This window comes from Dipodomys ordii, unplaced genomic scaffold (assembly GCF_000151885.1).
Source record: "Dipodomys ordii isolate 6190 unplaced genomic scaffold, Dord_2.0 Scaffold249, whole genome shotgun sequence".
Lineage (NCBI taxonomy): Eukaryota > Metazoa > Chordata > Mammalia > Rodentia > Heteromyidae > Dipodomys > Dipodomys ordii.
Window position 1 is genome coordinate 382677 of NW_012267465.1, and position 11124 is coordinate 393800.

General features: G+C 58.0%; 2 protein-coding genes across 3 annotated transcripts in view; one reads left to right on the forward strand and one right to left on the reverse strand.

Moving 5' to 3' along the window:
• The window catches only part of Bckdha (branched chain keto acid dehydrogenase E1, alpha polypeptide), an 18442-nt gene extending 9942 nt beyond the window's left edge, over positions 1 to 8500 (forward strand). For both annotated transcript variants that reach the window (XM_013036125.1, XM_013036126.1), the window contains exons 2-9: positions 2853 to 3032; positions 3129 to 3215; positions 5007 to 5115; positions 6028 to 6189; positions 6642 to 6848; positions 7080 to 7221; positions 7353 to 7524; positions 8030 to 8500. In XM_013036125.1, coding sequence (XP_012891579.1) covers positions 2853 to 3032; positions 3129 to 3215; positions 5007 to 5115; positions 6028 to 6189; positions 6642 to 6848; positions 7080 to 7221; positions 7353 to 7524; positions 8030 to 8200 — 1230 coding nt within the window. In that variant the 3' untranslated portion in view covers positions 8201 to 8500. The remainder of the gene's footprint in view (positions 1 to 2852; positions 3033 to 3128; positions 3216 to 5006; positions 5116 to 6027; positions 6190 to 6641; positions 6849 to 7079; positions 7222 to 7352; positions 7525 to 8029) is intronic.
• A 681-nt stretch (positions 8501 to 9181) lies between these two features.
• B3gnt8 (UDP-GlcNAc:betaGal beta-1,3-N-acetylglucosaminyltransferase 8) lies at positions 9182 to 11109 on the reverse strand. Its single transcript, XM_013036111.1, has 2 exons — positions 11041 to 11109; positions 9182 to 10464 (listed from the first exon to the last, which is right to left on the reverse strand). The coding sequence occupies exon 2, from the start codon at positions 10429 to 10431 to the stop codon at positions 9259 to 9261; it is 1173 nt and encodes a 390-aa protein (XP_012891565.1). The 5' UTR covers positions 10432 to 10464; positions 11041 to 11109; the 3' UTR covers positions 9182 to 9258.
• Positions 11110 to 11124: the final 15 nt, after the last annotated feature.

The window sequence follows — 11124 nt, forward strand, 5'->3', positions numbered from 1 at the left end:
TTTTTTTTAGATAACATTTTCTTGTTTTTTGCCCAGGATCTGCCTTGGACTGTGGTCCTCCTACTTGAACCTCAAGCATCGCTGAGATTACAGATGTATATGTTACATGCAGCTTGTTTTCTGAAATGATGTCTCATTAACTTTGTTATTGTTGTACCATTGGCTTTGAACTTTACTCCTGCCATCTCTGACTCTCAAGTAGCTCAGATGACAGACAAGTGCCCCTGTGCCCAGCCAAAGCTTGGGTGTGGGGGTCTGAATCAGCCCTGCCAGGTTGGAAGGTGTGATGTAGATTCCACCCCCCTCCCCCACCTAACCTCTCACCCACAAAGGTTGAGACCTGGTGTCAGCCATTTTGTATTTCCCTGGCTCTCATTTTCCTCTCCACAATGGCAAGTCATCCTAATGCCCTGAGAACGTGGGCGGGATATGCAAAGCACAGCCTGGCACCCATCTCATTGATCCTGCTAAAGCGGTAGCCGTTCTCTGATTGTAACAGCCAAAGTTCTCCATGCTGCTCGATGACCAGGCAGTCAGGAGGCTGAGTGATGGAGAAAGAGCTTCGTTAGCACTAAAACAGCATTGCTGGCTATCAGGCTGTCTCTTCCTTCGGTGCTTCTCCCTTCTGCCCTAGGGGAGAGTCATTTCCTCCAGCTTTCCAGGGTTCATATCAGGGGAGGTATGTGGGTCCCAGATAGGTGGGTGCCTCCGTGGTCCAGTGTTTTGAAAAATAGCCTCTTTTGGAATGTGGGCTGTGGCCATCTTATCTCATGTAGGTGAACCAGCAGGAGTTGCAGTGCAGTGAGCGGCACAATCAGCGTGTCTGTGGTGATTCAAGTGACTTGTGTCTGGTTTTTGTTGTAGACATTGTTTCTGGCAAGCCCCCAGTTCTCTTGTCTCTTGGGACCTGGGCTGTTTGCAGGGAGGTTTGTGCATTCCTAGTTGGCTTAATTGTGCAGTAAATCTGTAAAAGAGATCAGCAGAAGCTGAGCATTGGTCATCTTCGCTACTCAGGAAGCTGAACTCTGAGGATCATGGTTTGAAACCAGCCTTGCAGGAAAGTCTGTGAGGCTCTTAGCTCCAGTGAACCACCAAAAAGAAGTGGAGCTGTGGCTCAAGTAATAGAGTGCTATCTTTGAGTACAAAAGCTCAGGGACAATGCTCAGGCCCTGAGTTCAAGCCCCACGATTGGCCAAAAAAAAAAGATCAGCAGAGACCGAGAAACCCCTGGGCATCAGGCCTCCATGGGGTGGGGGAGAGAGCATGGTACCCTTTCGTGACCTGGTGAGGTGTGGTGCACCACAGGACTCCTCCCCACTGCACACCTTCTGCTCCCCACGTTCTTCGCTCCTTGGCCTTTGCATATAATGTTCCCCCTTGCCCAGAATGTTCCTCCTGGGCTTCTTGTGTCCTGTGTGGCCCAAATCACCTCCTCAGAAGAGCCTTCTCGGCCTCTCCTGTGGGAGGGCTGGAATCACCACCTCTTTGCACGCCCAGCCCCTGCTCTCCTCCCTGAAACCTTGCACAGGGCTAGGAACAGAGCAGGGGCTCAAATATTTGTTGAGTAGGCTGGTGGATCTTACTGTAGGAGCCAGAGCTGGCGGAGAGGGGTCAGAAGCTTATGGAAAGGTTTGCCAGGCTGTGGGAAAGGAGGTCTCTGGAGAACAGGGGAAGGGCGGGAAGGAAAGGGAGAGGAGAGAAAGAGGCAGGGAGAAGAGAGTGGAGGTATGGTAGAATTCCCAGCCAGCATCTTTTCTGCATTGACTCTATGTCTTCCAGACACTGACCCTATGTCTTGCAGACATTCTGCTGAATATTTTACATACACAGTCTTTAAACCTCATAATATTTTCACCAAGTGATCTCCGTTTTGAAGGCAGGGAACACATGAAAAAAGATTTAAACCCAGCTACTCAGGAGGCTGAGATCTGAGGATCGCGGTTCAAAGCCAGCCCGGGCAGGAGAGACCGTGAGACTCCTATCTCCAATAAACCACCAGAAAACCGGAAGTGGCGCTGTGGCTCAAGTGGTAGAGTGCTAGCCTTGAGCTGAAGAGCTGAGGGACAGCGCCCAGGCCCAGAGTTCAGGCCCCACGACCGGACCTAAAAAAAACAAAAGAGCTAAGTTCTCTTCTGGGTGGTCTCCTTAGTGTGTGGTATTGGGGTTAGTAGGGAAACTAGGTGGGAATGAGTGCCAGCCTTAGAAGTGGGAGATGGAGAAGTATTTATGGCCAGCCTGGGGAGATCGTGGATGTTACAATGAAGAGTATGGGCCTGGGGACTCTCTTTAAGAGCTCTATGTGGGGTGTGTATTTTTTGTTTGTTCTTCCTGATGCTGGGGCTTACAGCCAGGGCCCAGGCTTGCAGAGTGAGTGCTCTGCTGTTTCTAGCTGTTACTGTTTGTGTTCTGATCTTACAGATGAGGAAACTGAGACACACACTGTAATAACTTGCCAAAGGTGTCACCATATGAATGTGTTAAAGGTCCCATGTGTTGGCAAATGCCTGTAATCCCAGCAGCTCGAGAAGTGGAGGCAGCAATATGGCAGTTTAACGTTAGCCCAGGCAACAAGCTCCACTAATAAAAAGTTGGGTGTAGGGGTTCACACCTATCATCTCAGCTATATAGGAAATATAATAGGATCATAGTCCAGGCCCACTTGAAGAAAATCAGGAAAGCAAAAAGGACTGGGGGTTTGGTTCAAGTGCTCTGGTAAGAGCAAGGCTCTGAGTTCAAACCACAGCATGCGCGTGAGCGCACACCCACAACCCCCCCCCCCCCAGAGTCCAGGCCACCAGGGCCGAGTGATGTGGAGCCTGCTACTGCCCCTAACACTGGCCCCTTTCCCCCAGCACCCCTGCAGGCAGCAGCAGCAGTTCTCATCCCTGGATGACAAGCCCCAGTTTCCGGGGGCCTCCGCCGAGTTCGTAGACAAACTGGACTTCATCCAGCCCAATGTCATCTCCGGAATCCCCATCTACCGCGTCATGGACCGCCAGGGCCAAATCATCAACCCCAGCGAGGACCCCCATGTGAGGCTGCTCCCTGCTCCACCCCCCCACTCCCAAGCCCCTTGCCCACATCCCCTCTAGTCCTGACTTCCCCTGTCTGCCTGTGCGTCTTCACAGCTGCCCCAGGAGGAGGTACTCAAGTTCTACAGGAGCATGACGCTGCTCAACACCATGGACCGAATCCTTTATGAGTCCCAGCGGCAGGTGTGTGTGTGTGCGTGTGTGTGTGTGTGTGCGCGTGCGTGTGTGTGTGTGTGCGCATGCGTGTGTGTGCGCGCGCGTGCACGTGCACGTGTCTGCGCGTGCACTCTAGCACACACATGCTTGGGGTTGTGTGCCTGCACATGTGCGACCAGAGGGCCCCTCCCGGGAGTAAGAGGATGGAGATCCTCTGGCCATGGGGATTTTGAGGCTCCAGAAGAAGAATAGGGTGGGGGGTTGTCCAGCCCAAGGACAGAAGGATGGACTTAGTCACTAAAAACACATACTGTGTGCCTAGCTCGGCACCCTGTGTTAGGAGAGGGCAGAGGGACAAGGCCCAGGCCGGCCGCAGTCTTCTGGATTTCAGCCTCCTGAGTAGGATTACAGGTGAGAGCCGCTAGTTCTTGGTCCTTTTCTTTCTGCATGTGTTGGCCACCTTGGTTTGGTTTATTTTGAAAATGTTTTCATACTGATAGTAAAACTTGAACTCAGGACGTAGGCACTGTCCCTTAGCTTTCTTGTTCAAGGCTGGTGCTCTACTACTTGAGCCACACCTCCATTTCTGGCCTTTTTTTTGCGGGGGGGGGGAATTAATTTCTGCCTAGGCTGGCTTTCAACCTTGATCCTCACATCTCAGCCTCCTGAATAGTTAGGATGACAGGTATAAGCCAGTGGCACCCGGCTTAGAAGAAAGCGCTGGTGGCTCACGCCTGTCATCCCAGCTACACAGGAGGCTGAGGATAGACATTCAAAGCCAGTCTGGACAAAAAAAGTCCCCTGAGACTGTTATCGCCAATGAATCACTCAAAAACCTGAAGTGGTGCTGTGGCTCAACGTGGTAGAGCACTAGCCTTGAACAAAAGGGCTCAGGGACAGTGTCCAGGCCCCGAGTTCAAGCCCCATAACCAACAAAAAAAAAAGCAAGAAAGCACTTGTTCAGCAGCTCCAAAAACCAGGCCCACATATATAGCATGTGGAGGAGAGCACATGCCAGGAGCTCTGCAGCTCTGAGCCAGACTTCTCGGAGCCCTGGACCTAGTTGGCATCTCTCTTCAGTGCTTCACAGCAGGCTCAGGCTTGCAGACTTGCCTTCCCCGTGTCCTCCTGTGGTGTAGGTCTCAGAGGCCCCCTCTGCAACCTGGGACCCTGCATTTTATCTTTCCCACCTTCCCCTGGCCTCCCTGTTCTCCTTTCACTCTCCACTTCCAGGTGCTGCCTTAGAAGTATTCAGTGGTTTAGCAGCCCTGCCAGGCACCCAGCCTCTGTCTCTGCTTTACCCTTTTGGTGTGTTAGTACCTGGGCATGTTGCCTCATGCTCACAGAATGGCTGCCACGGGTTGAACATCATGGCTCTGCGCAAGGTAGAAGGAGGTCGAGGCAGAGATGGTGCCAGCAGAGGCTTCTTCTGCTGTCCGGAAGGCAAAGGCAGACTTCCTCGGCAGCCTCTGGCCAACACTGACCCACGTCGGGCTGCCACGGAGACCGAGAACACCAGTGTCCTCGGCAGGCCTTGGGAGCTGGCCGGGCACCTGGGTGGTCCTCTCCATCACCACTAACAGCTTTTGAAGACTCACCCCTCTGCCCCTCCCTGGCTGCCAGGCCACCGCCTCCTCTCCTGGCTCACTGCCACCACCTGCTGAGAGACTTGTGAAATACCAGGGTGACCTCACTGCCCCTCTGAGGGCCATCAGCAGCAGGGAGGCGGCTGGATTAGGGCGTGCTGTCAGTGGACAGGGTCACACAGTTCTGTTACTGCCCCGTGTAACCTCCACGTCCGGGTCTTGCCACCCCCAGGGCCGGATCTCCTTCTACATGACCAACTACGGCGAGGAGGGGACCCACGTGGGGAGTGCCGCTGCCCTGGACAGCACAGACCTGGTGTTTGGCCAGTACCGGGAGGCAGGTACGTCTGCCCATGGCTCAGCCCTGGGGTTCCCTCTGGGGCCTACACATCTTCCCCACAAGTGCTCTCCCATGGAAGTCCACGAAGCCAGAGGAGGCGTGGGCCACCCCTCCCCTCCCCTGAAGGCCAGGGAGGGAAGGGACCGTGTCTCAGCTGGGCGTGTGGCGTGTGTGGTCCACCCAGTGCAGTGGCCTGAGTGGAGGCTGGGGTGAAGCTAAACACCCACAATTGGAGGCAGGACACCAAGCCAGCGACGCAGGCGCAGCTCAGGGCCGCTTAGTCAGGAGCTGTGCCTTTTATGGCAGCTGGGCGTCCACCAGGGCTTTTGTTTGCAGAAAGGCCTTTACTGCTGGACTGTGGTGGACAGGTGTGAATTAGTGGCTATACTGGCAGGAACCATATTACTTGGAACTCTTTAAAAAGTTTCCTGTGCTGGGCGGGAGAGAGGGAGGGAGGGAGGGGGGGCGAGTCTTGGACTAGGGTGTGGCTCAGTGGTGAGGCCCTTATCTAGCATGCCTGGGGCCCTGCATTTCATATCTTGTACCATCAACAGAACAGAAAAGGTGGATTTCTGCCACCTCTTCACAAACTGGACTGTCTAGTCTGATCCTTAGAACAGGCCCAGGCTTTCTAGAAGGCCTGCTCACTGAGTCCTGTCTGTGGCACTTGCTGATTTCCGGGAACCTTTTACTTTGTCTACCTATCATTGTGTATTTGAGACCAAGGCTGGCCTGGGTCTTGCGATCCTCCTACTTCAGCCTCCTGAGTGCTGGGATTACAGGCATCCACCACCATACCCCTTTCTGTGTCCACATTGGGAATCAGGCACTGTGGGGAGCGAGAGGCTGGCCCTGGGTAACCCACAGATTGGGTGTTTACTTCCACCCCCTCACAGCTGCCTCCTCGTCCTAGGTGTGCTGATGTACCGCGAGTACCCCCTGGAACTCTTCATGGCTCAGTGCTACGGCAACATGAGCGACCCCGGCAAGGGGCGCCAGATGCCCGTGCACTATGGCTGCAAGGAGCGCCACTTTGTCACTATATCCTCTCCACTGGCCACGCAGATCCCTCAAGGTCCTGACCTGCCACACACCCCTCACCATGGGCCCAGCCTTCAGAGCCTGGCCCAGGCCCTGGGAGGCTGTGTCCCCCTGGGGCTAGCGTGACCCCACTCTGGGATTTCCCAGACTCTGGTCCCCTTCCCCTCACTGTCCTTGATCAGAAGGTAAAAGCCATTATGAGCCCTTGTCCCCACTACAAAGAGCAGACGGGAAGTCAGAGGGGAGGAGCAGGTGGAGAGCAGTAGGCCTTGTCACCTGAGTCCCCAGAGCTCAGCCTAGGTCCCCTCACCACCGTCTATAGAAAGAGGACCACTCAGGGATTGGACCCCCTCACTGGCCCCTTCTGGTGTTGGGTGGGCCCTCCCAGAGTGACCACCTGAGCGGAGCCCTGGGGGGGGGCAGGTTGCGGCAGCAGTGGGCTGTGGTTGGGGTCTCTCAGCTCACAGCCCTCTTCTTCCCGGGCAGCTGTGGGAGCGGCCTATGCGGCCAAGCGGGCCAACGCCAACCAGGTGGTCATCTGTTACTTTGGAGAGGGGGCGGCCAGCGAGGGCGATGCCCACGCCGGCTTCAACTTCGCCGCCACCCTCGAGTGCCCCATCATCTTCTTCTGCCGGAACAACGGCTACGCCATCTCCACACCCACCTCCGAGCAGTACCGGGGGGATGGCATCGGTAAGGGCCCCGCCCCCCCCCCAGCACCCCATTCCTACCTTGCTCTCTTCCTGTGATATCTGGTACCAGGGAAGGCACAGGAGTTGGTGAGGGAGCCTGTCTGGCTCTCTTCCTTCCCTTTCTCCCTCCCTCTGCCTTCCTGCCCCCCTCTTTGCTTGGGGGCCCTCCCGTCCCCCCGCATTTTCCTCATCTGAGCCCTGGGCCCGATGGACCTTCCTCCTGTCCCCACAGCGGCACGAGGCCCCGGCTACGGCATCATGTCCATCCGCGTGGACGGCAACGATGTGTTCGCCGTGTACAATGCCACCAAAGAGGCCCGGCGACGAGCTGTGGCCGAGAACCAGCCCTTCCTCATCGAGGCCATGACCTACAGGTGCCTGCCTTCCTCCCGCTCCCCCTCCAACCCCTTGTCGCTGTCCCCAAAACATGGCCATCACCCTGTGACATCTGTGGCCTGCCTCCCCGCTCTGGGAGACCCCTCCTGACTCAGCCCCTCTGTGGCAGGATCGGCCACCACAGTACAAGTGACGACAGCTCGGCGTACCGCTCCGTGGACGAGGTGAACTACTGGGACAAGCAGGACCACCCCATCTCCAGGCTGAGGCACCATCTGCTCAGCCGCGGCTGGTGGGACGAGGAGCAGGAGCGGGCCTGGCGGAAGCAGTCGCGCAAGAAGGTGAGGGCCAGCCTCTGGGCACCCGGGCACGATGCTGTCCGTCCTGAGGGTGGACAGTGCAGCCAGCCATGTCCTCACAGTCCCTTCATCTTTGAGGAGGGTCCCGGGGCACCCACTTGAGAAGTGGGAGAATTGGGTGCCTTGATCCACGTGTGGTGAGACTCCCCACCCAGAGGCCAGCAGATGCCCACCTCAGCTGAGATTGGAGCCGGGGTGGCACTCCCATGGTGAGGGCAGGCCTGGGGTCAGGCAAGGGCCCTGCGTCCTGGCCACACCCCGAGGACATCATCCTAGATACGTCCCTTCCATCCTGTGCCCCTGAGCCCACCACTGAGAGACTACAGATCCCTGCACTAGTACAGTGCCAGGCTCCTGCCAAGCCGGCCTGCAAGGATCTGCCTGATGCCTGCTGGGATGGGGCGTGTTGGTTGTCCCCTGGCTAAGGTCCCTTAGGGAGGCCAGGCTGTGGGGGGGCCGCAGCCTCCCACCCTCTCATGTCCCCCAGGTGATGGAGGCCTTCGAGCAGGCAGAGCGGAAGCTGAAGCCCAACCCCAACCTGCTCTTCTCCGACGTGTACCAGGAGATGCCCGCCAGGCTCCGCAAGCAGCAGGAGGCCCTGGCCCGGCACCTGCAGGCCTATGGGGAGCATTACCCACTGGACCACTTTGACAAGTGAGGCCTCCTGTGCACAGTGGGGAGGGCTGGCCAGCCCCCCCCAACGGACTCAGTGGGGAGGCCCCCAGCCAGCCAAACACCGCCTCTGCAGCCTGTCTCATCCCTGCTCTTCCAGGCTGGGCCACTTGGGGGCAGTGTTTGCAGCGGTTCCTAGGCTAGCCTGTTACAGTGCCTTCCCCAGGGGCCGGGCCAGGGCCTTGGCCCGGAAGCCCCTGTTTATCAGGGCTGGCCTCGGGCACAGCTCTGGAGCTTGCCTGGTGAGAGCTGGTCAGCAGATTGAATAAACTGACAACAGTTGGTTCTCTGCCTGCTCTGGTCCCTGCTTTCCTGGAGTTGGGGCACAGGGGTGAATCCAGCATGGTTGGCGTGGCACACCCTGGGCTTCTGCTTTTAGAGATTAAACCAAAGGCTCTTCCACATCTGCTTCCCCTGGAAGCTTGCACAAGCCAAGCTGGAGGGTCGGCCTGGCCCATGAAGGGGGTGGAGACTGCCACCTGCTCTCCTCCCATGGACTGACACAAGCCTGGCCGTGTCCAGGACGCCCACCAGACATGCCCAGCAAGGAAGGGGAGTCTGGTCGTGAGGGTCAGAACTCAGCTGAGCCTCATTCCACTCGGTGGGGATGGCGTTGGGGGGAGTCACACACACACACACAAAAACAACTCCAGGCCTTAGAGTGGGGAGTGCATTTTTCAAAGACAAGAAAGTAGACAAACCACCTGAGATGGACGCCGGTGGCTGACACCTGTAATCCTGGCTACTCAGGAGGCTGAGCTCTGAGGATCACGGTTCAAAGCCAGCCCAGGCAGGAAAGTCCATGAGACTTATCTCCAATGAACCACTAGAAAACTGGAAGTGGTGCTGAGGCTCAAGGGGTAGAGCGCTTGCCTTGAGCTGATGAGTTCAGGGACAGTACCCAAGCAGAGTTCAAGCCCCAGGACAGACCAAACAAACAAAACTGCCAAGTTACTGTCCAGAGGGGATCCAGGGGAGGTGGGGGAGGGCTCCCACACCATCTGTATTCTCCCAGTTCCGGAGCTTGGCCTCACACCTGGGGCTTCAGCACTGGAACTGGGGGTCCTGCAGCTGCCTCCACAGCTGGATGCTGGTTTGGGGGCTGAGGGGCTGCACGAGCAGCAGGCCTTGGAGTGTGCAGGGGCTCACACCATGGCCTGCTGGCCAGGCTGTGCGGAAGCCTGGGTGGGCCCGGGGCACCAGGCCCAGAGCACGGAAGCAAAGGCCAGTGTAGACATCATCGAAGGGGAAGGGTGCCACACGGCCTGCCGCCTGCAACAGCCAGGGAGCCAGGCGCCCCGCGATCACGTAGCCACCCCCGCTCGTGTAGGCTGGGTAGCTGCCTTGGTAGAAGGACTCTGGCACATAGAAGGGTTTTCCTGCATTCCGGAGGGGGTTGGCTTTGGTGAAGACCTCACCCAGGTAGAGACTTTGGGCCCAGGTAGGTGGCAGGGACTGCAGGTGTTCCAGCAGGGCGGGGATGTGTACAAAAGCATCATCCTGAACTTGCAGGACAAAACTGACATCCGGGCAGTGGTGGCCCAGCCAGGCGAACAGCTGCAGGTCTTTGAGCGTCCGGTTGTATGGGACATCCAGGAAGTCCCACAGCAGCAGGTCCCGGTAGCGCCGGCTCTCCCAGGCCACCAGTGAGCTCAGGTCAGGTCCCCCGCTGCCCAGTGGGGACCCCAGCAGGAAGAGAAGCCGGACCCCAGGAGCTGCACTGCCCCAGGTCTCCCTCACTGCCTGTCGTTCTGCAAAACGCCCTGGTTCTGACTTCACCGCCAACAGCAGGTAGGGGACATCGGTGGCAGAGCAGCCTGCCACGGGGCTGGCTTCCCCAGCGGGCAGCCACCGTGGGAAGCTCCTGCAGGCTGCTGACAGCAAGAAGCGGTGCAAATCCTTGGGGTAGCTGGCAAAGTCGAGGATCTCGGCTGCCGCCGCAGCCCCCCAAGCCTGGCAATCCTCACTGGGCAGCACCCCCAACTGCCACTGCTGCTGGTTCCAGTAAGTGGCGGGCAGTGGGTAGGTCTGGCCCAGGCGGACGGAGAGGTTGGCAGGCAGGGTGGGCTCAGTGCTGGCTGTGGGGCCAGGCAGGGTGTCCCGGGATCCTGGGTAGGCCTTGCCGAGCCGGGGCTCTGACGTCCACTCGATGTACACTTTGAGGCCCAGGAGCGTAAGCAGCGCTGACAGGCAGAGTAGGCACTTGGAGCAGCGCATGACCCGGGCCCGGGCAATCTGCCACCTAGGAAGCTGCAAGGGAGCCACCCAGGGGTGAGGTCTGGGGCCTCCAGAGGGGGCCAGCCAGGTCTGGCCAGCAGCCTCAGTCTCCAGAAGACCCAGCCACTCACTGATCCTAGGCAGCTGTCCCCTAGGACTCTAGATCAGGGCTCTCCCCCCCTTCTCTTGCTTTTCCTTCCTAGAAGCCAGGAGATGGAACTGTCCCCAGCCCCTCCCGGGTGCAGTCGCACCTTGATGGCCAGCGCCCCTCAAGTGAGCTCCTCAGCCAGGAGCTGGTGTTATGTTAAACTGTAATTCTAACTACTCAGGAAGCTGAGATCGGGAGGACAGAGATTTGAAGCCAACCCGGGCAGGAAAATGAAAAGAAAAATCACCCATGAAGCAGCAAAATGCCGGGCCGTGGGCGTGGCTCAAGTAGTGAAGTGCCCGGCGGCGAGAGAGCAAGAAAAAGCTGACCGAGAGGGAGCTGCGGAGTTCAAGCCCTGGAACTGGCCCAACAAACAAATCGGGGGTGCAATGGTTGCGGGGGGAGGAACCCAGCCTCACCCCGGGAGCTGGGGGTGGGGGTCCCGGCTCCCCTGTACCCACCTCTGGGTCCGGCGCGGCTCGGGTCGGGCCCTGCCCCGGGGCTGCCTCCGCGCTGCCCGGGCCGGTGTCCGGCTGCGAGTGTGG